Source organism: Vombatus ursinus, unplaced genomic scaffold, assembly GCF_900497805.2.
Source record: "Vombatus ursinus unplaced genomic scaffold, bare-nosed wombat genome assembly UNPS02014778.1, whole genome shotgun sequence".
Taxonomy (NCBI): Eukaryota; Metazoa; Chordata; class Mammalia; order Diprotodontia; family Vombatidae; genus Vombatus; species Vombatus ursinus.
In genome coordinates, this window is record NW_020954556.1 from 3,637,512 (window position 1) to 3,664,080 (window position 26,569).

At 39.7% G+C, this 26,569-nt stretch overlaps 1 protein-coding gene across 1 annotated transcript in view; it reads right to left on the reverse strand.

Annotated features, from left to right (window-relative positions):
- PSD3 (pleckstrin and Sec7 domain containing 3) overlaps positions 1-26,569 on the reverse strand; it is a 608,877-nt gene that overhangs the window by 367,739 nt on the left and 214,569 nt on the right. The window contains exon 4 of the mRNA XM_027865166.1: positions 21,518-21,907. Within this exon, the coding sequence (XP_027720967.1) occupies positions 21,518-21,907 (390 nt within the window). The remainder of the gene's footprint in view (positions 1-21,517; positions 21,908-26,569) is intronic.

A 26,569-nucleotide genomic window follows, 5' to 3' on the forward strand; every position in this document is an offset into this window, starting at 1 on the left:
GTGGTGCATTACAAATGTGTGTATGTTGTATTATACACATGTATAGAGTATGTATTACAGACATGCATATGGTATATCAAGTGTGTGTGCATGTATGCATATACATGCATGTATGTGTGTATGCATGTGTGTGGGGATACACACACGCACACTTTATATACTCAGAAAAATGCACTCTCAACTACATAGGGACAAAACACAAATATACCCATTAATGAACTGAGTCCAGTCCAAGCTTACATCATGGCATTCTATCATTAAGGCATCTACCTCATGCTAAATGTCTCAACACTCACCTGCTCAAACTCGTTTTCTTCCATCACAGTTGGCAATGCCATTAGGTCATCAACAACTCAGACCAGAACTGTCTACAACCAGTCTGTTATTAATTTCTACTTCTGGGATCCTTCACATTTCCCAGATCCACAGGGCCAAAGCTTTGGTCAACATCCAGGGCCTGTTCATTTGAAATCTAATACTGCAGCCTCCTCATCAAACCCTCCCCCCCAACTGGTGCCAACCCCCGCTCCCCCACTTCCACGAACAAGTTCACACAAACCAAGACAGAAGAAAAAAAAAAGTGGAAGATCCACCAAGAAGGAAAGACAGAAGGTACGGAGGGGAAAAGTAGTTAAGGGAAATTCCTGGGCCTCAGGTGAGCTTTTCTTTTCTTTTTTGGCGGGGGGCACCTAGGCAATGGGGTTAAGTGACTTGCCCAGGGTCACACAGCTAGTGTTATGCATCTGAGGCTGCATTTGAAGTCAGGTCCTCCTGAATCCAGGGCTAGTGCTCTCTATCCACTGTGCCACCTACCTGCCCTCAGGTGATCTTTTCAAGGAAGATTTTTACACACTAGATAGGTGCTGGTGGAATAGACTGCAGACAGCAAAGCTCTGAAGAGCCAACTGCTAAATTTTCACTGTGAGCATTTAAACCTAGTAAATCCCCAAATTCTACATTTACTACCTCATCACTGCAGAGGTGTGAGCAAAGAGTTAACTGACTACAACAGTCTATAAGGATTATGAAATAGGAAGTCAGTGTTTATCTGGCAATGGTCAGGATGCAGCTGAGAATAAAATATTATCATTAAGGCAGAGAGTGATATAGTGGGAAAAGCAGTGGATTTGAATGCTAGCCCTGACCTATGTGAGGCAGTAAGGTAGAAAGAGTACGAGACCTGGGAGTCAGAAAATCTCATGGTATTTTCATGATAAAAAAAAAATCTCATAGTATTTTTTCAAATCCAGCCTCAGATACTTAATAGCTAGCTATATGACTCTGAGCAAGGTGTCCTGAACCGCGGTTTCCTCATCTGTTAAATGGGGACAATAAGAACACATATCTCACAACAGTTATTGAGAGGATCAAATGAAAAAATATATGTAAAGTGCTTTGCAAACCTTAAATGTTAGCTATTATTCTGAGCAAGTCATACACCTTTCTGTTCCTCGGTTTCCTCAACTGTAAAATAAAGATCTATAAAGTTCCTACTAACTCTAAATTCTGCACCCTTAGAAGTGATCTGTACACAGCAGGCACTCAAGAAATGTTTGAATTGAATTCTCATTAGCAATTACGGGAAAAAAAGCCAAAATAAACCCCCTTTGCACCTAGACAAAGTGTTTACCTTATGTGCTGAGCATGATAACTAAAAGACTTTGTGTATTTACTAAGCTGTTACACATAACCCACAGAGCGAGAATCAGAATGCAAAAGAAGTTTAAAACTACAGATGTGCCCACTTTAGGAGGCATTTAGCAAAGAATGATGGATTTGGTGACAAAGCACCGAGATCCAAATCCTTGCTCTACTACTTGCTAACGTGGTGACAACAGGCAGGAAACAAAGGTAGGTAACCTCTCTGGGCCTCAGTTCCTTCAGGTGTAAAATGAGTTGGCTAAATTGAATGATGTCTAAGATTCCTTCCAGTTCTAACACTCTGATCCTATTTCAGGTTCAGATAAGGTCATACACCTTTAGAAATCTCACTCCCCAAAATAACGCAGGTAAGCGGCAAGTAGATAGAATGCTGGGCTTGAGTCAGCAAGACCTGAGATCAAATCTGGCCTCAGACACTTACTAGCTTCGCAACCCCAGACAAGTCACTTAACCCTGTTTGCCTCAGAAATGGCAAACCACTCTAGTATCTTTGCCAAGAACACCCCAAACAGGGTCACAAAGAGTTGGACACATTTGTAAAATGAGCTGGAGAAGAAAATGGCAAGCCATTCCAGTACCTTTGCCTAGAAAACCCCAACAACAGGTCACAAAGAATGGAACACAACTGAACAACAACAATAAAACAAATTTACCACGTTCAGAAAACTAGTTCTGACAGTCTCTGAGCAACAGTTCTCTGCTGTTACAAATCTGGCGATGTGATCTCAACTGATAGGAAACAGTCTGGCCTCCTTAAAAACATACATAAATTATAAACACCCAAACATTTTAGTATTTCTAATATCTCAGCTCTCCCTGCTGTGGCATACCTGCTACCAACATTGACTGCAGACCTTCTGTGTCTTAGAAAATAGTTTTCATAAACAGTCATGACTAAAGCAAAACACAACAAAAAATTTTTTTAATTACCTCTTAGTCAGCCCTTCTGGTGAGGAGTCTTTCTGAACTCAGCTACAGCTGGTCTTTGATTAACAGTCACTGGCAGGTACTCCAGACCTTTCCAAGCTTGGTAGGATCTGCGGAGCTTATATACCCCACTGCCTTGAGTCTCCAAGAATCAGGGGTCACCCTCCCATCATGATTAGGAAGAATAGAACTTTCATGGGAAAGAGACATACAGGGCACTACCAACCAAAACAAAGGTTATTAATGGCATTGCTACATCTATCTACTCAACTTAAATGGGAAAATCAGCCACAATATTTTTATTAACTAAACTATGATTCTTCTGCAACAAGCTGTACATGAAACAGCTCACCAATGAGTCACCTGGGGAGAGTTTCCCATAGGGCAATCCCCTTAGGCCATTTTAAGACTCACCAAAGCAAGGCCCAATTCAGCGTTTTAACTATTCCAGAGAGAAAGAGCAGTTACGTCCAGGCTTCTTCAGTCACAAAACCCACACACCTTAAGAAGCTTTTCAACCAGACGGAACCCTCTGCAAACACAGGATTAATTTTCTAAAGCCACCATCAACTGTGGAAATGGTAGCCGCTAAGCAAAACCCAGTACCGGCCACCAAGAAAACAGGAGCAAACATCAGTGGTCTTGAAAGAAATCCAGGTTCCCTGAAACAAAGTCCAATGTTTTAGAGTTAAGTCAAGGGTGGAGTATCAGGCTGCAAAAAAAGACTCCTCTGGTTGGAGGGCATGCTTTATTTTAAAAGGAAATAACAAAACTCCTTTCTCTAGCAGAGGTTTCTAAAGTGGGAGATACCACCCCTGGAGGGCGCTGGACCAATAGGAGGAGGGGGGCAGCAGCAGCCTGGGGTGCAACTAGGGGGAGGGGTTTGAATAAAAATAAATGGGCAGTGGAAGCATAAGGAAAGAAGAAAAGAAAAGTTTTGAAAAAACATTCGTACAAGTCTCATCTGTTGTGTGACAGAGTTAAAGTGATTACATTTTTTTCCAAATAAATACTCAAAATGTAAGTTATAATCCATCAGTGGTCAAGTCGACCTACAGATCTTGACAAGCAAGGGTTGGCTGGTGGGCATGTCCCGCATTGTCAGAAGTCCAGCATGAATTAGCAGGAATATGTGCGTGTAATGACTTGTTTACAATATGATACTATGATGTAATATTGCATCATCAAAATTTCAATGCAGGAAAAAAAACACAAATTTAAAATAAATTATTAAATTTAAGATGTATCATTTTAAAAAATTTTATATTTTTTTGAAATGATGTAAATTGAAAAATATTGCTAAAGGGTTAAAGATTTCCAGGGAGGCACCAAGTAATTTTTTGTTTAAAAGGGAGTGGTAGGCCAAATAAGCTTGGGAACCTCTCCTCTAACACTTTGTAGCCTACAAAATGCTTTCACCAAACAACTCTGTGAGTTATTACAAGTAATATTATCTCCATCTTACAAAGGAGGAAACTGAGGCTCAGAAAGATGAAGTAACCCAGCTGGGGCCATATACCTAATAACTGCCCACACCCATGATTTAAAAAGCTCAGTGCCCTTTATGGGACCTTATTTAAAAAAGAAAAACCCAGTATATAATTAAGCTGTGCACTATAGTTTGTAAAAAAAAAAAATTTCCCTTAAGGTTGTAATCTTTGGCTACTTACTACTCCATATTCTCCTCTTTCTTCATCCACTTTCCGAGCTTCAATTATCAAATCAACTTCAATAGACTGAATACAACAAATCTACATCTCCAGTCTTGACATCTCCACTGGGTTCCAAGTCCACATTTCCACCTGCCAAGTGGGCACCTGGCTGTCCCACTGTTTCCACAAACTCGGAATGCCCCAAATGACTTCAAAAGTAGCCTCCACAAGAGCAACACTCTCATGACAATATCCCTGCTTCTGACAATGGCTCATGTTCCCATTAGACTCAAAAGCACTTTCTTTTCTCTGTCTTTCCCCAGGTACAGGCAATCAGCCTTAAAATCCAAACAATTCTTCCTTTTATGTCTCCTCACAGATCTGTTCTTTTCCTTTTTTTTTTCTAATCTCACCACTTCTATTACTTCATAGCAGGACTACTCCTAATCACAGACAATGAACATTTCTATGCAAGAATGTCATGATGAAAGCTAGATTTTTAGGAAGAAAGGTATTCTTCCTCCTCTTTTGATATGATATGGTTCCAACATAACCCTATCAATGGAACATATGCCCCAGCATTTTGAAATCTCTTTTGATAAACAGAAGTATGTATAGAATTATTTTACATATACATACACACATATTTGTGCCTAATGGCAGCCATCTCTGGGGGGGGAGAGGGGAAGGAGAGAGAAAAAAAAATAAAGTTACATGATAACTTTATTATATATTTAAAAGGAATAGCAAGTTGTACGCAACAAATTTGTGGTTTCATGTACAATCTTTTTTTTTCCTATTTGGCTATGTTATGGAGATAATTGTTTTATTTAATTTCAAAATAAAATAATTTTTTAAAATTTTAAATGAAATCGCTTCAAGGGTAGGACAGTTACAGATTTATATATGTGTGTATATATATGTATATATGTATGTATGTGTGTATATGTATGCATGTATGTATAGGTATATATGTATATACTCTCTAGACCTCAGTTTCTTCATCTGTAAAATGATAGGGTTGAACTATCAGTGCTTCTTAAACTAGGAGTCACAACTGACCCACAGTTTAAGAAGTGCTAAAGGGGTCGTGAGTGGAAAAAGTTGAAGAAGACTTGGGCTAGATAACTTCAACATATCTTCCCAACAGCCCTTCTAACATTGGTTCCCTTCTAGCACTTGATTTATGATCCTATGATATGAATGAAGAAGCATTTATTAAGTTCTTATTATTTGCAAAGTTCTATCTGCTAAGTGCCAGAGACACACATAGAAAAGTAAGACAGTCCTGCTATCAAGGGGAAAATACATACAAAAGGTTTCAGCAACAAGTCAGATGGAAAAGTGCCATGATCTTTTGGAGATATAAACATACACATCTATGTGTATGCCTATATGTACTATCTATGTACACATACATGTGTGTATGCCCAAGTGCATATGTATTTACTGCACACACATATACACACTCATACACACACACACCCCCTAGGTTAAGAACTCCTGGCTTAGGATAACTTGACCAAACCAATATGTACACATGTTGTTGTTGTTGCTGTTAATGATGATGATGAATCATTTCAGTGGTGTCTGACTTCTGTGACCCCATGTGGGGTTTTCTTGGCAAAGAAATACTGGATACTGGAGTGGTTTGCCATTTCTTTCTCTAGAGGATTGAGTCAAACAGAGGTTAAGTGACTTGCCCTAGGTCACACGGCTAGTGATTATCTGTGGCTGGATTTAAACTCAGGTCTTTCTGACTCCAAGCTCAGTACTCTCTCCACTGAGCTATCTAGCTGCCTCCTATCAAACATATGTATACATGCATACATACATACGCACATATATACACATAGATATATGTGTAAGCATGTATCACAAGATATATGTGTCTAGAATATTGTATATACACACCATAGGACATCCTTATTTTTATATTAACATAGATAACTATGGAGAAATACCTAGATTGATTTACAGCCAGGTGTAATGATCAGAGAGCTGGCCTTGCAGTCAGTATGACCTGGCTTCAAGTACCAGCTCTGACATATACTAGCTGATGACCATGGATCAGGTCATTTAACCTGTGTTACAGGCAACTCTCTAGACAGATGTTGCAGAAGAACAGCCCATCTACATTGGCAGAGAAACTATCGAGTTTTGTCACTGAAGAAATCACAGGTCCAAAGAAGTGGAAAAAGCACTTGAATTCGCAATCACAGGACCCTTGGTTCAAATTCTGACTCTGACACCATCTTTATAACTTCACACAAGACATCATGAATCAACATGCATTTATTAAGTTCAACATGCATTAACTAAGCATTGGGGATGCAAAGAAACATTGAAAACAGTCCTTTCCCTCAAGGATCTCTGTGCCTCAGTGTCCTCACATGTATGACTTCTGCAATCCCTTACAGTTCTGAATCTATAATCTTAAATATGAGAGAAGAGAGGGAAATGAGAAGGAGAGAAGAGAGGAGGAAGAGAAATGAAGGATGAGAGAAAGAAAAAGAGGGAGAAGGAGAAGAAGAGAGTGTGGGGGAGAGAAGGAAAGACAGAGAGGCACAGAAAAGAGAGAGACAGACAATGAACTAAGTTTAAGTTCTAAGAGGCTCATGAGCCTTTCAGCCAGAGAGGCTCTCAGAGACCACCTTCCAAGAGATCCAGGGTTTATAACTGTATAGGTGGTGGGCACATGAATAAAGTCACTCACTAATCCTTAAGGCAGCAGGCAAGGTGGACTAGAGGAGGAGAGGCTTGAACTAGGAAGACCAGATCAGACTCTGGTGCAGAAACTTGAAGCAAGCAAAAAGAATCGGCCATGAGGGAAATCTGAGGAAATTCTAAGAAACGTCCAACCCACGTTCATAGAAGGAAACAGCTGACAAAAATGTACCACAATGATTCCAAGAGAGAGCAACAACCATTGAATTAGAAGCAAGGTAGGAATATTCAGCAATAAATATGATTCGGACACACTGGGCACAAAAACTACCCGGTCTACTTGCTGATTCCAAAGAAAATTTGAGGTCCACATAGTCTAACGACACTTACCAGTATGGATTTGTACAATTTCATGGAAAGAAAATGAAGTCATTTTTTAAAACTATCCACAGCGAATGTGTTCAATTTTTATCACAATCCGGAACAAAAGAAACTTTTGACCACTTATTTTTTCAACTCGTCGTTTATATAATTCCTATTAGAGACAAAGCCAGAAAGAAGACAGAAACAGGACACAGCCTGAGCTGGAGCCTAATGGGCAGAAAGGGGGTATTCCAAGCGCCAGTATTCTATTTAGAAAGTGTAAAAAAAAAAAAAGGCAAAAGGAAGAAAACCACAAATGATCAAATTCAGAGTAGTCTGAGGACTTAAGCACTTTTCTCTTCAGAGTATCAGTTGCATCCAGATAAAATGCATCTCTTTTACCGGACTGTCCATACTCTTTACATTACCAGAAAGGAAAGCAGAAAGCTCAAAGATGTAGTAATCTACCAAGTTAAAAAGAGGTCTGCACACGCACACACACACACACACACACACACACACACACACACACTATCCTTTTATAATCCACACCTTAATACCAATCACTAGCATTTTTGTTAGTAGTCACAATGAAAACCATTTGTGCTCCGTGGGTCAAAACTTACTGAATAGAGTTCCGGTCATCAGCTGACAGGTCGGCAGGAGGGAAGCAACCAGACAAAAAGGAACCCATGGGAATATAGAACACTGTAAGTCTCTAATTATCCTTTCTAATTTTGAAGCCATGTGACCGTCCTGGACATCGCACCACTGACCCCCTGTGAGCCAGAGTGCCTCGTGGCTGTACCACAACGGGAGATGCTACCCTTCAGCTCATTCATTAAAATATTGTATTACATTATCACGGTGCATTACTTCCTGGCTGATCGTCTGCTCTTTGGTCAACATTAACTCTTCCGATCAGTCAAAGCACCTGGGACAACTTAACCATTCATTTCCAGAATCAATTTGAGATTTTATAAGAAGTTGTCTCCCCTGCTCCAGAAAATTTCTAATCTGTATTTTCTCCTATAAGTACTTAGTCCCTCACTGATATCTCACACTTAGGTGCCTTACTTTAAAAGCTGCTTTAGATCACTTGGGACCTTGAATAATCTTTTTGTTGGGGGGCAAGAAGGGGTGGGAGGGAGAGGGAATACAGGAACATGGTCACTCAGGCAATCAGAGGGTAACTAAATCCCAGACTTAGCGTATACTCTATTATAAGGAAACAGATTTTCTGAAGATCCACAGTGAACCTATTACCTCTCCCATTCCCTAACTTATAGAAGCACACACAGTATCACCTTGGATTCCCAGAATCTTCTAGAATCTTACAGGTGGAAGAAATCTCACATCAACTTAGTAGCAAATGTGCAACCAGAACCCAGGTCTTCTGGCTCACAAACTTTCAATATATCAAGGGTTGGCATAAGAAATTAAATGGGAATTTTGGGGAAATTTTGCAGAAGTCACAGTCAACACGTGAAAGCCAGCAGATGACACAAAAAAAGTTTAGTAATTCAGAAATGCATAAAATATATGTATATAATATTCTACAATATCAACCCAAATTTTACAATAAAGTACTATAAACACTCCATATAAGATAAAGAAAAAATTCAGACTTCTCTGGTATGGAAAAAAAATGTATGTATATTTTCCAGATTTGGAGCGGGGGCACACAGCACCCCTAACCCCTATGATGTTCAAGGGCTAACTAACTATATTTATGCTCATCTGACCAGTCAACTTGGACTGAGATACAAAAAGGACAGTGGGGTTGTTGGTAAATGAAAGTCAATTGATCAACCAACCAGCATTTATTAAGCATCTGCTATGACCCAGGTAATGTGCTAAGGACTAGGAATGCAAAGAAAGGCAGAAAACAAATAGTGCCTGATCTCAAAGAGCTCATAGGCTAATGGTTTCTAAATGAAAAACTAATGAAAACCACTAAACCTAAATGAAGAAACTTCTCTACTCGAGAAGACAGCTTGGCATAGTAGAAAAAAACACGGTCTTTGGATTTTAGAACTTGGGTTTGCCACTTATTAGCTGTGGGACTTTGGGCTACCCTCAAACCAAAGCTAGGATTTGGTTTCCTCACCTGTAAGGTGAAGAGATTGGCCCAGATGCCCTTTAAGGTCCTTTCTGGCTTGGGATTCTATGATCCCATTAATAATAATAACCCCTGACATTTGCATAGAGCCCTTGGGATGAGTCTCTGCCAGACGAGCTAACAGGATGGATGATAAGGAATCAGTAATGGTGGAGTATCACAACGCATCTCCACATTCCTGATTTTGTTGGTGGATGGACATTTTGTCTCTCTCGGTTTAGGATCTTTTATTATCAACTGTAGAAAAACCTTTCCAATTTCAAGAAGAAAAAAAAAGCAACAAGTTTCCTCTCCTCACCATCGCCCATGACCAACTCCAAAACACCCTAAGGATTTAGCATTTATGCAGCAAAGAGCATACACTGAATGAATCAAGGAAAATGCATTCTTCTCCTACCCTCCCTCCCCAAACGTGGCACAGGGACACACTACTGAATTGTTTGCTTTTCCCTCCTCCTGAGTTTGGCAAGCCATCACTGCTGTGGACAAGAGGACCACCAGATGTTCCTGGTCTTCCCATCATTTTCAGATGGTTGCCATTTCAGCTGAGGCCAAGAATTCTTACCTTTTTTGTGTCAGTCTGGTGAAACCTATGGACCCTTTATCAGAATAATATTTTTAAATGCATAAAAACATACAATTGCAAAAGGAAACCAAGTATATTGTGACAGTAATAGAAATATTTTTTAAAATAAGTCCTGGGAACCTATTTTAGGATGTCTTTACCAAACTAATACCAGGAGAAAGAAAGAAAAAAATAGCCTCTCAATACTTTAAATGAAGACTAATAAAATTGGCATTATTTTTTTTTTACCATCGAATCCCTCCCATCCATCTTTCTCAAAAAACAGTCTTCATCATAAGAATAGTGTGGCTGATTAAAAAAAAAACTTTAATTGCACATAACATCCATGAGTATATATAATTTTAGGATCACTGACTGAAAGGTGTAAAGGACCTTAGATAGAAGCCCCCTTGCCCAATAGACCAACTCCTTCATTTTACAAATGAGGAACTGAGGCCCAGAGAGGTTCAGTGATTTTTTTCAGGGTCACAGAGAAAGTAAGAAGCAGCCTGGAATACCATTCTGCCTTATCTTCCAATACTTCCCTACAAGTGGGCTACGCTACAGTTAAACCAGACTACTTGTCCATCTGTAACCTTCTGCTTTCCTGCTTCTATACCTTTGTTTATACTGTCCCCTCCTCCCACCATGCCCTCCCTTTCCATATTTACCTATCAAATTCCTACATCCTTCAAGCCTGGTTCAAATGCCACTTCTAATGAAGTCTCACATCTAAAAGTAATCTTGCCATCTGCTGAACTCACATAAAGCATTATTTACCTTCTAACGACATTAACAACATACTTTCCAATAATCATGGTTACTTGTGGCCATGCCTTTTCTCTCCTACTAAATTTCAGCCACCTTGAGGGTAGAAATCATTCCTTTTAAAGTTTTTATATCCATCCCACCTCAGGCCAAGTATACCAGGTTCTCAAATATGTCCTGAATTAATATCCAATTAATTTAAATTAATTAAATTAATTTTAATTATGTTTAATTAAAGTTCTTTAAAATATCCATTTAAAATGTGAATGAATTATCAGTCTGTGTCTTAACATCATTTACAAATTGATTTAGTTCTCATGAGCTGGGCACTTCCAAGATCACAGGATTATAGACACAGAGCTAGAAGAAGCCTTAGAGCCACTGAAGCTCAGAAAAGTTTAGTGACTTGTCCAAGATCACACAGGTTGAGACCCAACAAGGATTCGAACCCAGGGCTTCTAACTCCAAATCTAGTAGTCTTTTCATATTATCTAACTGTCTCCCCAGTAAGAGAGGGCAGAGCTGCAAAGAAATCTTCTCTTTTATTTAATTTACAAGAAATTTTTACTCCCGGTTGAGATTGTAAATGTCTTTCCCACAAATCAATCTTTCCAGATAGTATTATTCTTTGTATCCCAATCCCCAAGAAATGTTTAAATCATTCTTCCATCATTTTTCAAGTCCCTCTGATGAAACAGCCTTCTAAGTTATTGTTCTCAACTGCCTCTGATAGTTGGGTCTGCATTGCACTTATGAAATTATCCAATTTTTGAGACAGTAAAACGAGAGAATTTAAGAAGGCAAATGTATAATTTTCCAACTTTATTTACAAAGACCTCCCCCTTTATCTACCTCCTTGAAAAGCACATCACATCACTTTGAGGGTCTAGACTGTTCCCTGAATATCTCACAAGAGTCAACAATAGGGTGTAGGGGATTAAAAATTGGCCTGAAAGCCAGGAAGAAGTGGGTTCAGGTCCTGCCTGGGTGATCCTGGACAAATCACTTCATCTCCCCATGCCCTAGTCAACTTTTGAAGTATGAAAAAGGTGACAAGATGTATCGGTAAAGGGGTTTTTTTCACGAGGACAGCAGGATAGCCTATAACGAAACTGCAGGCCTAGTTCCTAACTTTACCCTAGTATCTCACAAAGCCCACCACACAAAAGCTTTAACTGATCTACTTTATCAACCTAACAAGCTATTGTCCTGAAAAGCGAGACAACTTCAAGCAGGGAGCCAAGAAGGAAAGGAAATGGGTTCTCTTCCAGAAGCTACCACCAAATTATCATGTCATTTGTTTGTTCACTCACTGAAGCTCTATGCCTCAGTGACTTGCCTGTAAAATGGGTATTAAAAAGCAAGGAGATGAAGCCTATACAACATTAATGGGAAAGGTGCTATGTCACTATCTATAACTGCAAAAATCATTACTATTCCTGTTTTTATACAAGCTAGACTAAAAAAAAATCCAAGAATTTTTTTTTGGTCTAGTCCATGCTTTTTGGGCATTGGAAATAATTGCTTTATAGATGTCTGTTGAATTGAACAACTAAACTTATACATTATGATACTTCTATAAAAATTTATTTCATTTTCATAGAATGGTATATATTTAGACACATAAGGGACCTAATTGATGGTCTAAGATCCATCTAACACCCTTCCCCACCCTTCCATTTTGCAATTTTGGAAACTGAGGCCCAGAGAGGGAAAGGAACATGTCCAAGACCACACAGGAAGTATCAGATTTACTGATGGGGAGGGATTGCTAAACTGGGAGAGATAACTAACATGTTAGATGACAAAAGTCATGGCTAGAATATTAGAGATACAAATGTAAACCCTTAAGCTTGGGTTTAAAAAAAGTAGCTCCCCAGCACTGAATGGGAGAAGTTTGAAAAGACAGCAATTCGTCTGAAAATGATATGGGAATTCTGATGGGACCACAAAAGCCTAATGCAAGTAAAATATTGCAGCAAAAAAAAAAAAGCAACTGTGCTCCTAAACTGGAATACGGAGTCCCAATGCCCAGAACTATAGTCCCGCTGTCCTTTTCCCTAATCACATTCTAACTGAAACACTGCACAATTCTGGGGACCACATCTCAGAAAGGATGCTGATAAGTAGACAGAGTCCACTGGAGGACAGCCAGGATCGTGACCTACATAAGCGGGATCATGTCACATAAGGATAGGCTGGAGGAATTGGGAATGTCTCCCTAGAAGAAAAGACCTGGGGAAAGGAAGTTCATTTTAATTATCATTTGGAAGAGAGATTGGACTTCTGATGTTCAGTCCTAGGCGCCAAAACTAGAAGCAATCAGTGGAAGTCATACGGGCTTACTGCAACAATTAAACTTCCTAATGAGCGGTGTCCAAAAAGAGGAATATGCTTCCTCAGGAGGTAGTGGATTTCCTCCACTTCCTTGTGGTCCACGAGGAAAATGTGAATATTACTTGTTAGGCATGGTATAAGAGGGGGATTTCTTGTTTAGGATCTCAGGTTAGACTAGATCAGCAGTGTCAAACATGCACGTGGCCCACGACATTCCCAAGGGCAGCCTGAACCAGATTAAAATGCAATTGGGAAATGTTTAACAAAAGAAATAAAATTGTAATGTAACATAGATGACATTACATTTTAAAATGAAGCCAGTAATGCAGTCAGCAGCGACTTTGATGAATGGATGGATGGCCCCTGTTTCTTTAGGAATTTGACACCGTCGGTGCTTGAAGGTGATCTCAGAGGTTCCTCCCACCTCTGAGATTCTACAAGGTGCCAGAACAAAGATTTGAACACTCCTAATCTGAGGATCTTTGCTCTAGTACTGGGATACTGCTTCTAGCTAAAATCAGATCAGCACCATCGAGGCAATAATACAACAGATTCCAGGAGCAGAGAATGAGCACCCTTTACCTAGGTCCAACTCCTTGGTTTTACAGTTGAGGAGCCAGGTAGGAGCTGGCAGAACCAGGAGCTAAACCCAGATCCTCCGCCTCTAAATCTAGCACTGTTTCCATGACAGCATGCTGCCTTCCTCCCAAAAGCAAAGGGGCGTGGTTCATTTTTCTACAGCATCCTAAGGTCTACAGAGCACAAGCCTCCAAACATCCCTTTGAGGACTTTTTTCCCCCATTTTACAGATGAGGAAACTAAGGCACAGAACAGTGAAAGTGACTTGCCCTAGAGCACCTTTAGGGCAGGGACTGTCTTTTGCTTTTCTTTGTATCTTCAGCACTTAGCACAGTATTTGGTAACTAGAGGATAGCTAGGTGGTGCCTATCCTTAGAGTGCCAGGCCTAGAGTCAGGTGTGATGCTGGGCAAATCTCTTAACCCTGTTTGCCTCAGTTTCCTCATCTATAAAATGAGCTGGAGAAGGAAATTGCAAACCACTCCAGTATCTTTGCCAAGAAAATCCCAAAAGGGGACAAGGAAGAGTCAGACACAACTGAAATGACAGAACAACAACAATATTGGTAAACATTAGGCCCTTAAATAAATGCTTCTTGGCCAAATGACTGGTTATTAGAGCCAGGATTCAAACCCAAGTCATCTGACTCCACAACCAGTGCTGCTTCTGCGACCCTTCCACATCTCAACTTTCCCCATCGAGGTTTCAATATATCTCAGACCGGCATAAGAAATTACATGGGAATTTTGGGGGAGTTTTGCAGAAGCCACAGACAATACGCTTAATGGCCAGCAGAGACTCAGAGCCTATGATCAAATACTTAATCCAACATTTACAATAAGGCACTGTAAACACCCACTAAAAGAAAAAGAAGAAATTCAGACTTCTTCTCTGGTACAAAGGGAGGGACTAAAAAAATTTTACACAGATTTTCCAGATCATGGGGTGCCATGTCCCAAGATGTGGAAGGGATAACTGTACAATACATTGCCCTGTCCAAAACAAGGGCCCTATTCTGCCTCTCCTGTTGACCCTCCTTAGAATCCTGTGAAGTCAGTGGATTCTGGACAACAAATGGGGAAGACAGGTGGATGGCTGGAACCAGGTATATAGGCATTTTAATTTTCTAAAAGTCCTAATGTTTATGTTTCAAACAGTCTCAATATCACAAAATATGTTAAAGATGCTACTGGTATGTCTGTTCTGATTTATAATACCTGAGTCCCGAGCATCCTGGCCCAAGGAGGGGTCCCTCAGTGTCATTGTCTCATCCCCTTTCCTGGCTCCACATGTCTACTTCCTAAGCCCTGACGAGGAATGCTTTAATGCAGGCAAAATAAAAGGCCTACTCATTGATTTCTTTAAAAATTCATGGAAACATCTCTATTAATGATTTGGTAAACTTTTTTTTCTTTAAAAACATACATACATCAACTCTGAATTTAAGCTACTTAAAGCTGGACTTTTAAAACTAGACAGACACACATGCCCAGAACCTGAGAAAATATCAGGTAAAAGGTAAAAAATCAAAATGAATATATTAAAAGATAATATAGCACTAGACTGAAAGTCAAGAGTTTGAGGAGGTCTTTGAATGGGCTTTTTGGCTGCATTAACAGATTGATTGATCAGGGAAATGCTGCAGACAAAAAGGTATAATTGCATTTCATCAAGGCATTTGACAAAGTCTCTGAGAATATCTTTGTGAATAAAATGAAGAGATGTAGGGCAGAAGACAGTAAATTTTGGTGGACTCAGAACAAGACTCAAAAGACTTTTGATTAATGGATCAATGTCAACCTGAAGGGAGACTCAAGTGGAACATCAAAAGGCCATGCCCATGACCCAATTCTATTAGAGCAGTAACAGATATGGATGAAGGTACAGGTGGCATTCTTATCCAATGGGGGGTGGGGAGGGTAACACAGAATACAATGGACCAGGTCTAATAAAATAAAATTTAATAAAATAAAAACTCCCATCCTTAGTTCAAAAAAATCAATTATACAAGTACAAAATGGGAGTAACTGGGCTAGATGGAAAATCATGTAATAAAAATCTAGTAATGCGATGTGGCAAATTTTTAAAAAGCTTATTTAATCTAATACTATCTCTACTAATAGAGTCTTATTAATATAGAAATATAACATCAGAATGAGAAAGACATATACTCTGTCCTGATCAGAACACAACTAGAGTACCATGTTCAGTTCTTGGGTAACATATTTTGGGAAGGACCCTGACAAGCCAGGTCACATCTAGAGGGACATGATCAATATATTTAAATATCTAAAAGGCTGTCATGTTGAAGTCAAATTAAACTTGTTTTGTTTATCCCCAAAGGAAAGAACTAGGACAAATCAATAGAAGTCATAAAGAGATAAAAAGAAATCTTCTGTCCCCAAAGTGGAATGACTTTCCTCAAGAGGAACTATGTATGTTCCTTGAAATTGAAATGCAGAGGTTGAGTGATCACTTGTTAGGAATAGAGGGAATTCCTATTTCCGATAAGGGGTTGAATTAGACGATACTTGAGCTCACAATTCTTAAATTCTATGGCTGTGTGACTTGGGTCCTACCCTTGGCTCCACTAAGTAGTCATTTCACCTTGGGCAGGTCACTTCTCCTAATAGGAGCCTTAGCTTCCTTATCTATAAAATGAGAGGCAGGGTAATAACCATGAAAAGCACTCTGGCACTAAAGTCAAAGGAAGTATGTTCTAATCTCTTCCCTGAGAGGTACTGTATGTGGGACACTAGGCAACTCACCTCCCTGGGCCTTAGTGTCCTCAATTGTAAAATGAGAGAGCTGAAATTAGCCCCTAAGATATCTTCCAATTCTAGTTCCCTGTTTTATTCTATGAGAAGGCAGGAATTAGATGATCTCTAAAGTCTCTTAGCACCTACATCACTAGCACCATACATACATACATATGTGCGTATATGTATGTATATGTATCAGTGACATTAGGAAATCTGAGTAAGGGGTGTGTGTGTGTGTGTGTGTGTGTGTGTGTATGTGTATGAGAGAGAAAGAGAGAAGAGAGAAAGAAAAAGAAAGAGATTAAGATTCCAGTTTTTAAATGTTTTGGCAGCTTTAAACCGTGCCCTCAGTTCAATTTTCATGTTCTGCTTCCAGATATTCAAGAGACTTTATACACTTTAGGAAATTAATTAATTATCAAATCTCTTAGAGAGAAAAATTGCCACCCCTTCCAAAGATTAAAAAAAAAAATAACCCTTAGACTGCTCTAAAAGTAGTTAAGCTACCCACTGCTAAAGGAATTCATTGGGAGGTTGAATGACCACCTGTCAGGGGTGCTGTTGAAAGGATCCCTATATTGGGTGAACAGTTGCACTTGATGACCTTTAAGGTCCCTTTCAAGTCTGAGATTCTGTGGAACATTCTTAAATGGACTGACAGAAGCATGTGTAGGCAAGTACTGCTGCTCCTGGTTTTCTGACCTAGCTAGGAGACTGCTTCACCTCCCAAAGCTCTACTGCTGACCACTCCTTTTTGGTATGGCTTTGGAGCAATAATACATTTTACCTATACCACTCAACGCTGAAGCTCTTTGCCTCAATTACCCTTCAGTCTTTAATTAAACACAACTCCATTCATCCCAGAAAACCAGGTTACCCCACACACTGCAGGGACCAACTTGCAAACCCTGCTTATGAATATTTATCAGGTACTCCAAGAAGATACATTGAAACAGAAGAGTCAGACATGTGGCTCATGGGCCACGTTTGGCCCACAGCACTCCCAAGTGTGGCCCAAACCAGATTAAAATGTTATTGGGAAGTATTTAATAAAATAAATAAAAATACAAGAAAACTTGGATAATTTTAAAACTAAGCCAATATGAGGCCCACAGGGATCCTCACGGATGATTTAGTAGCTCCATTTTCTATTTGAGTTTGACAACATTGCACTATAAGAAATATGGTAGGGAAGGGAATGGAATAAGCCTTTATTAATTTGCCTACTGGGGGCCACATACTCCCTATGTTAAAGCGCTTTTAAAAAAAATCTCATTTGATCCAACAACTCTGCAAGGTAGGTATGATTATTATCCCTATTTTACAGCTGAGGAAACTGAGGCAAATAAGAGGTCAAGTGACTTCCCCAGGGTCACAAAGCTAGTAAGTATCTGCGCCTGAATTTGAATTCAGGTCTTTCTGACTCCACATTCAGTATTTTATCCACTGAGTCACCTATTTGCCTTTTTCCATTCCAATATCTTTTCCTTTTTCACTTTTCAATTAAATGCCATGGGAATCAACTGGACTTTCTGGACTTTCATGGACTACTGGACTTTCCCTGTTGACTGGATAAGAGATTTGGTGAAAATGATTAAGCTCTTTGAGAGTGGACCTGCGGTCATAGCTGGAGACTGAAAAATGGGTTCCATGGAGAACTGTACATGGCAGGTCAAATGAACTACTTAATGTCCAACTCCATTTCCTCTACCAAAACATACACTAAAAATGTTACTGTATATTAATTCTATATCAAGAACTATATTTTTGTGGTTTAGAGAATAGGGGAGAAGGACGGGGGGGGGAGAGACAGAGAGAGAGAGAGAGAGAGAGAGGGAGGAGGGAAGGGGGTGAAAGGAGGAGGAAGGAGAGAGGAGAGATTTGGACTTGTGAATTCATTGGTTTAGGGAAATCCTGGAGCAAAAACACCCTCCACAAAGCTGACTGCAACTCTTCTGTTAACTTACAGCCTTTAGAAGTATCCTGCCTATGATCACATCGTGACTATTTTAAGTCGTCAACAAGCATTTACTAAGCATTTCCTACATCCCAAGCACTATGCTAAGTGCTGGGGATACAAAGAACAGTAAATACAATCCTTCCCTCAAGGAGCTTACATTCCAATGTGTCAAAATTCAGGACTTGAACATAGATGTTCCTGACTCTATGACTAGCTTTTCCATTGCTTGTCCCATAAAACTTTTTTTTCCTAAAAGACATACATTATCACTTTATAATTACATTGCATAAATTTGTAAAATGCAGTTTGCTTTTTTTTAAGCTTTTAAAAGATTTTCAGTTACAAATTCTCTCCCTTCCCCAGACATTGAGAAAGCAAGTAATATGATAACCATTTTACATGAAGTCATGTAAAACACTTCCATATTAGCCATATTAACAAAAAAAAAAAAGGCAAAAAAATATGTTCCAATCAGCACTCAGAGTTCATCAGTTCTCTATCTGAATGTGGACAGCATTTTTCATCATGAGTTCTTTGGAATTATCTTGGATTACTGTACTGATCAGAGTAGCTTAAGTCTTTCACAGTTGATTATCCCTAAAATATTGCTGTCACTGTGTTTTTCTGGTTTAGTTCATCTAAGTCTTCCCAGATTTTTCTGAAACCATTCCCTTCATCATTTCTTATAGTATTCCCTCATAATCATATACCACAATTTGTCAACCATTTCTCAACTGATGGGCATTCCCCCTCAATTTCCAATTCTTTGCCACTACAAAAAGGGCTGCTATCAGTACATATACCACCTTTTCCTTTTTCCTAGATCTCTTTAGAAAAGAGACCTAATAGCAGTATGGCTAGGCCAAGGTATGTACCATAATGCCTTTCAAACATCATTTATAAGCCTACAAATAATATGGTCATGCAAGGTTATCCCTACGGCATAAGAAAGCCACAATGAAAGTCTTATGATGCAGAGCTGATCTGTAGAAAGTCTTGCTTTTTTCAAACCATCTTAAAATGTTTTCCCTCTCTACTCACCCTCTCTTAGTTCAACGCCTACAATTTAGAACCGTGAATCAATTTAAAAAATTGATGAACATTAGTGTCATCCCTTCTGCCCTTTCTAGTAAAAATGGTAAAAAATACCTGCAGCATACAGAGACAAATCTCAGGAGGAAGAAGACAGAAAATTAGCCTTTACAAGGGGGGCACGTTTACTCCTAAATAATTGATGGTTGGCCACGCAGTCCTCGTGCAATTTGGCAGGGATTATGAACAATTTTCCTTGACTTAGGACTTGCTCCAATGCCTCCTCATAAAGAAATGGGTTCTCAAAGACCATGCCAAGGGCACTCGAGACCTGGCAGGTCCTATCACGCTGGAAAGTCTTTCAGTACTGCCCAGGAACAGATTCTATTTCTGTTTCTGTCTTCCAAGAACCAACCTAGCCAAATCAGAGGCTCATCCCCAGAAGCCTGGCCACCAGGGGACTTCTTTTTTTTTTTGCTGCAATCTACACCAGTGAACCTACACAGATGAAATCACTGGTCTTCCAAAGCGTGAACTGTTTTCTGTAGCTCCTTGAAGAGAAGCCTGGATTTCGTGTCTGGCAGACCTCGGTTCAAATCACAGGTAAGTGCTGACATTGTGAGAAATTAAGTGACCGGCCAATGGCCACACACCTAGTGTCAGAGGCAAAATTATAGCTTCAGGGCTAGAAGGAAACTAACAAGTTGAGAATCACAGAATTTAGGAGCTGGAAGGAGACTCAGCTGCCACCCTTCCCCATTTCAGGGATAAAGAAACTAACACCCACAGAAGTTCAATGATTTTCCAAGCTCCTTAGCTAGAATTTGAACACAGGTCCTCTGATTCCAAATTGAGCATCCTTTCCACTATAACATGCTATTGCTATTACATAATTTGCAATTTATCTCCTAGATAGACCCCAAAATTTTCCTCAACTTATCTGACTTTGTGAACATTTGTCGCTGTTGTTCAGTTACTCAGCTGTTTCAGTCGTGTCCAACTCTTCCTGACCCCATTTGGGGTTTTCTTGGCAAAGACACTGGAGTGGTTTGTCATTTCCTTCTCTAGGTTCATTTGACAGATGAGAAAACTGAGGCAAACAGGGTTGAGTGACTTGTCCAGGGTGACACAGCTAATAAGTGTCTGAGGCCAGATAGGGGTAACTTAAAAAGGCATCATTTAACATTTTATCTTGCCTAGAACCAGGGCATCAAGCTACTTTGCAATCATTTCCAAACCATGCCCCTTGCCCCCTGGCCATCTTCTTCATTCCCCATCCCACAGGAACTCTGATTCTTTTCCTAGAAACCTGGACGTTGATAGTAAGCATCCATCTCATCTTTCCCAGAACCAGCCTACCATGCCACCTTCTAGACACTGCCAAACAATGCCCACATGTACACCCCACGACCTTTCTAGTTCCATTTTATATGTTATCTTCTCTCACTAGAATGTCAGCTCCTTGAGGACAGGAACTGTCTTACTTTCTTACATTTCTATCCTCAGTACTTAGCAACAGTGACGGTACATAGTAAGCACCTAATAAATGCACTTTAATTCATTCAAAGGGCAGCTAGGTGGCACAGCGGATAGAGCACTGAGCCTGGAGTCAGAAAAACTCATCTTCCTGAGTTCAAATCTAGCCTCAGACACTTACTAGCTGTGCCACCCTGGGCAAGTCACTTAACTCTGTTTGTCTCAGTTTCATCAACTGTAAAATAAATGGCAAACTGCTAGTATCACTGCCAAGAAAATTTCAAAACGACTAAACAAGCAACAATTCATTCCAAGTCTCACATCTAGAACTACATCTATTCTATTGCATAATCATCACAAATATTTGCTGAGTGCCCACTCCACAAGCAGCAGCCCAGTGCATCCACCCACCTATCATCCTCTGCAAAGTTGCCAATGCTACCTAAGTATTCTTTCCACACCCGTTTCCAACAAGAGCTTTTCAATGTGCCCTCTTCCTGACAAAAACCCAGATTCTTCTTTCCTCATTTATATCATCAGAAACTGGCACAATATACTTTGACTTCCCATCCCCCAAATTCCCAGTGAGAAAACGGTACAGAGACAAAACATTGTAATACATATGAGACAGAGAGAAAAGTGTCACCTTCCCCAGAGCGCCACGTCAGGGGTGCCCTTTCTGTAGACGGTGTCATCAGCATCACTGGTCCCATTGGCGATCTCTCCAGGATAGCCCATTATTATCCCACCATCAGAAGAGACACTGAGGACATCTTGCTGTGGCCCTGAAGTCCTCTCCAAGAACTGACTGCCTTCCTTGATGCGCTGTTGGATCATAGGCGTGAGAGGCATTTCAAAGCTGAAATAGCTATCAGGTTCTGAATATAAAGTCTCCAGCGACTCCGCACTATAGTATAAAGAAGTATTATCCAGAATGGTTTCAAATTGGGAGCTGTATACATCAGTTGAATCTTCTGTGTACCCAGGCCCCAGAACATCATCATCTTCTCTGGTTGATTCCTCTTGCTCAATGATTCTAGGGGAAGGGAAAAAAAAAAAAAACAAGAGTTAACATTTTCAGTAACCCATTTTTTAAAAAAATAAAGTATTACCTACTCAGTGTACCACAGTATCAATGAAAACACTCTGGGGGAAAAAACAAAAACAGATGAAATCCCTAGACACGTTTAATGATATGCTGTCTGGGGAAAGGAAATATCATAAAATACTTTAAAAATTAAAATGCTTATAAAAATAACTTTTTAAAAATCTTACGCTAGATATCACGTAGGTATCTTTAACTCAACATACCCCAAACAGAACTCATTATCCTTCCCACTTCTGAACTTCCCTGTTACAGTCAAGGGCACCACCATTCTTCCAGTTGCCAGGGCTCACAAATTTCGTGTCATCCTTGATCCCTTACTCTTACTCAGCCCATAAAGCCAATCCTTGCAAACACTTGTCATTTTTATCTTCATAGCATCTCTGGTACACAGGCCCTTGTCTCTCCACTCACACAGCAATCACTGGAGTTTATGCCCTCCTCACCTCTAGCCTGGAATATTTCATTAACCTTCTAATCATTCTGCCTGCCTTGTCCCCCAGTCCATTCCAATCCATCCTCCACTAAGCTGCCAACATGATTTTTCTAATACATAGAATGACCGTGTCATGCCTCTGAGTGATGAGTTCTAGTAACTCCCTGTTAGCTCCAGGATCAAATACACACACACACACACACACACACACACACACACACACACACACGTGTGTGTATATATATATGTATGTGTATATATATACATACATATACACACACACACACACACATATCTGTTAGCATTTATAGCTCGAGAGAAACACAGAGACATTCACACAGAGAGGTAGATATCTATATCTACATTATCTGTATATCTTGTACATACTTATTTATATTACATCTTCGTTAGAGTACACATTCTTTGAAGGCTGGGACTGTTTTTGTCTGACTTTGTGTCTCCAGCACTGAGCACAATGGCTGGCATATGGTAAACATTTAATAAATGTTTATTGAGTGACTGAAAAAAGTCATTAACATCCATTCCCAAAGACACTGACATAATGCTGTAGGACCCCAACTAGCTTCATAAATGATGTGTGAAAATCCTCATGCAATGCTTGGCCCATACCTTGTTTTATTGTGCTTTGCAGATGCTGCATTTTTTTACAAACTGAAGATTTGCAGCAACCATGCATTGAAGTCTGTCGGCACCATTTTTCCAACAGCATGTGCTCACGTTGTGTCTCTGTGTCACATTTTGGAAATCCTTATAAAATTTCAAACATTTTCATTATTATTATGTGATCTGTGATCAGTGATCTTTGATGTTACTATTGTAATTGTTTTGGGGGTCCACAAACTGTGCCCATAAGACTTTGAATTTAATAAACGTTGTATGTGTTCTAACTGCTCTACCGACAATTCTACATCTCTCTCCCTCTCCTCAGGCCTCCCCATTCCCTGAAACAAAACAATATTGAAATTAGGCCAATTAGTAACCCAACAATGGCCTCTAAGTGTTCAAGGAAAAGGAAGAGTCAATCGATGTGTCAAACTTCTTCGTTGTCTCATTTTAAGAAACTGCCACAGCCACTCCAACCTTCAACAACCACCATCCTCATCAGTCAGCAGCCATCTGCATCAAGGCAAGAACCTCCCATCAGCAAAAAGATTATGACTCGCTGAAGGCTCAAGATGTTTCAGTTATATACATTGTTTTTCAGACATAACACTACTGCAGACTTAATAGACTACAGTATAGTGTAAACATAACTATTATATGCACCTGGGAAACCAAAAAATTCATGTGACTCACTTTATTGTGATATTCGCTCCATTGTGGTATTCTAGAACAGAATTCGCAGTATCTCCAATGTATGCCTGTATACCTAAGATACTAGATAAAACATTTTCAAAAAAATGTCATTCCCACTTAAAATTTCTCACTATGAACCATCACCATGACAAAAGGTTCCATGGAGCTGATTCCAATGGCTTTCAGGAGAACAAACTGTTAAATGTTTAGTATGAGCAACTCAGAAATAGCATATCCTACAAATCAGGGATTAGTTCATTGTTTTGATGATTCTTTAGACTTAAGAAAGTTATGGATGAAATGTAAATTAGGTAGATTAAAAACAAAATCGTATCCTGCATATGCCTCCCACCCCCAAGTGTGTTGTTAAATATTTACTAGAACATCCCAGCCTATAACCATTAAAAAAAAAAAATGAATAAATAAAAAAGAATAGAAATAAACTAAGCTTTAACATGTTCTTTCATTTAGACACTGAAAATTCAATTCAATTTAATCAACATTTATTAAGCACCTACTGTATAGGCACAGCTTTGTGTCAAGACATAGGATAAAAAGCAGAAACAAAATGTTGCATTCATAACTGAGTTGAAGTGGAGCCATCTGGTGTCAGGAAAGTAGTATTACATAAAACTAGGGTTTATGTTGAATTAGGAAAAACCAATCAGCTCCCCCTTGTAGGATTTCTAGACTACTGATTTGTCTTCTTTCTCATTTGAGCAATTGGGGAAAATTAAGGGCCCACCCTAAGGGATACATACACATGGTTGTGGGTATACGTATTAACTAAGGGAAACTAAAGAAAGCAAAGGGAAGAGCCCATATTTGGCCATTCCAAACCAGTAAGATTATATTAAAATTATTTTTTAAAAAAAAGTATTCCTTAAGCACTTATATATGCCAAGTACTACACTATGTGCTAGGGAAACAATTACAAAAGCGAGGATGGGTCCCTGACCAGATCAGGGGAGGTATGGCCAGAGAAAGTTCACTTTGGATCTGATATTAAGGTGAATGGGGCCAAAGGGGAAGAGGTCGGCACACTCCTACCAGGAATAATTGCAGAGTTGATTTGATCATGGTTTCAGAACTGCAGAAGCTATGTAGTTAGCAAGTGGTTGTCAAGGCTGTTCAAAAAGATGGCCAGGTTGTAAAGTAGGGAGTGTTGGACTATAGGTGAGGGTTTACAGCTCAGAAATCAGCAAAGGCCACAGAATTAGGGCTTGATTTATTGTTTTACTGACTGTCTAGACAAGAACATAATGGTTAATAATGTTAATAAAATGTTAATAAAACTTAAAATTGTGTCCTGAGCACATATTTTTCCCCAGATGTTGCATTATAAACATTTACCAGCACACCTCTGACTATAGGGCTCTATGGAGGATGACTGAATGTCCTGAGAAACCAGGGATTCCTTAAATCCATGTTATGGAATCATAATCAGAGGCTACAAGAAGAAGAAAAAAGAGAAAGAAACATCCCCGGTTCCACACTGCTTTTAGCAGCAGGACACAGTCTAGGAGGAATGGAGTAGACAGGGCCGGTGAAGAGCTTCTTCCAGGAGAACTTGGGGCTGTGACTATTTCCATATACTTCTGAAATTTATGGCTGTTCATTCTATGATTTCTATTTTGCTTCTCTCCTTTTAATCAGACTTGCCTCTGACACTGCAAACGGTATACTTGTGAACAGAACTTTGGTGTCAGTACACTGCAATGAGTACCATGTACATGTTTGCCCAGGTTTCCAGGGCAATGGCTATAAGCCACGAGACTAAGAAAACCTCCTCCTGTCCGTACGATTGGGTCCTCATGTCACGAGACAATCAGTTTCACATTAAACAAGGTGACCAAATCTGCTGATTTTGAACCCAGTGCAGAAAATCTTCATTTTACAGCATGGAGGTCAGAGATGCCCAAAAAACCAGAGGCTTCTAGTTATATTTGTTGCAAAAGTAGAAACCATCCTCAACAAATGAACTGTATTGTACTACTATTCATTCACTGCACAACTTTTCAATCATCTACTAATCATGGTGCAAAGAACAGAAAATCTACTTTCCAGTCCCACACCACCACCAAGTGCCCTGTGGCCCTAACCACTGAACTTGCAGTGGGCAATGATCAACCCAGTACTTACAGAAGCCAGATGTGTAGCCTTCCAGGTGGCTAACCTGGGACCTAGCTGGTACTCTAATTCCAACATGAGCTTAAATCCCAGAGCTACCACTTTCTACCTATGGGACACTGAATAACGATCCTTTCTGAAGCCCAGCGTCCTCATCTGTAAAATGAGCGGGCTGGACTGGATGATTTCTTTAAGTCCCTTCCACTTCTAGATCGATAATCTGAGGAGACTTTGGATGCCTTAATTGCTATGTGATAACAATAGCTAGCACTTGTTGTTCAGTTGTTTGAATGGTATCTGTGACCCCATTTGGGGGTTTTCTTGGCAAAGATCCTGGAGTGGTTTGCCATTTCCTTCTCCAGGTCATTTTACAGATGAGGAAACTGAGGCAAACAGGGTGAAGTGACGTGCCCAGGATCACACAGCTAGTAAGTGTCTGAGGCTAGATTTGAGCTCATGAAGATGAGTCTTCATGATTCCAAGCCCAGTGCTCTTTCTCTCTGCACCATCTAGTTGCCCCAATAGCTACTATTACAGCTCATCCTAACCTGAACCTGGCTCTACCTTTACAATATTCTTACACTGTACTCCTCTCCATACACCCTATAATCTAGCTAACCTTAAAATCGATAATAGTTCATCTTTAAACAACAGAACAGAAGTCACTCCCAAGCAAAATTTATCACTTTAATCTGAGCCATATTCCTATC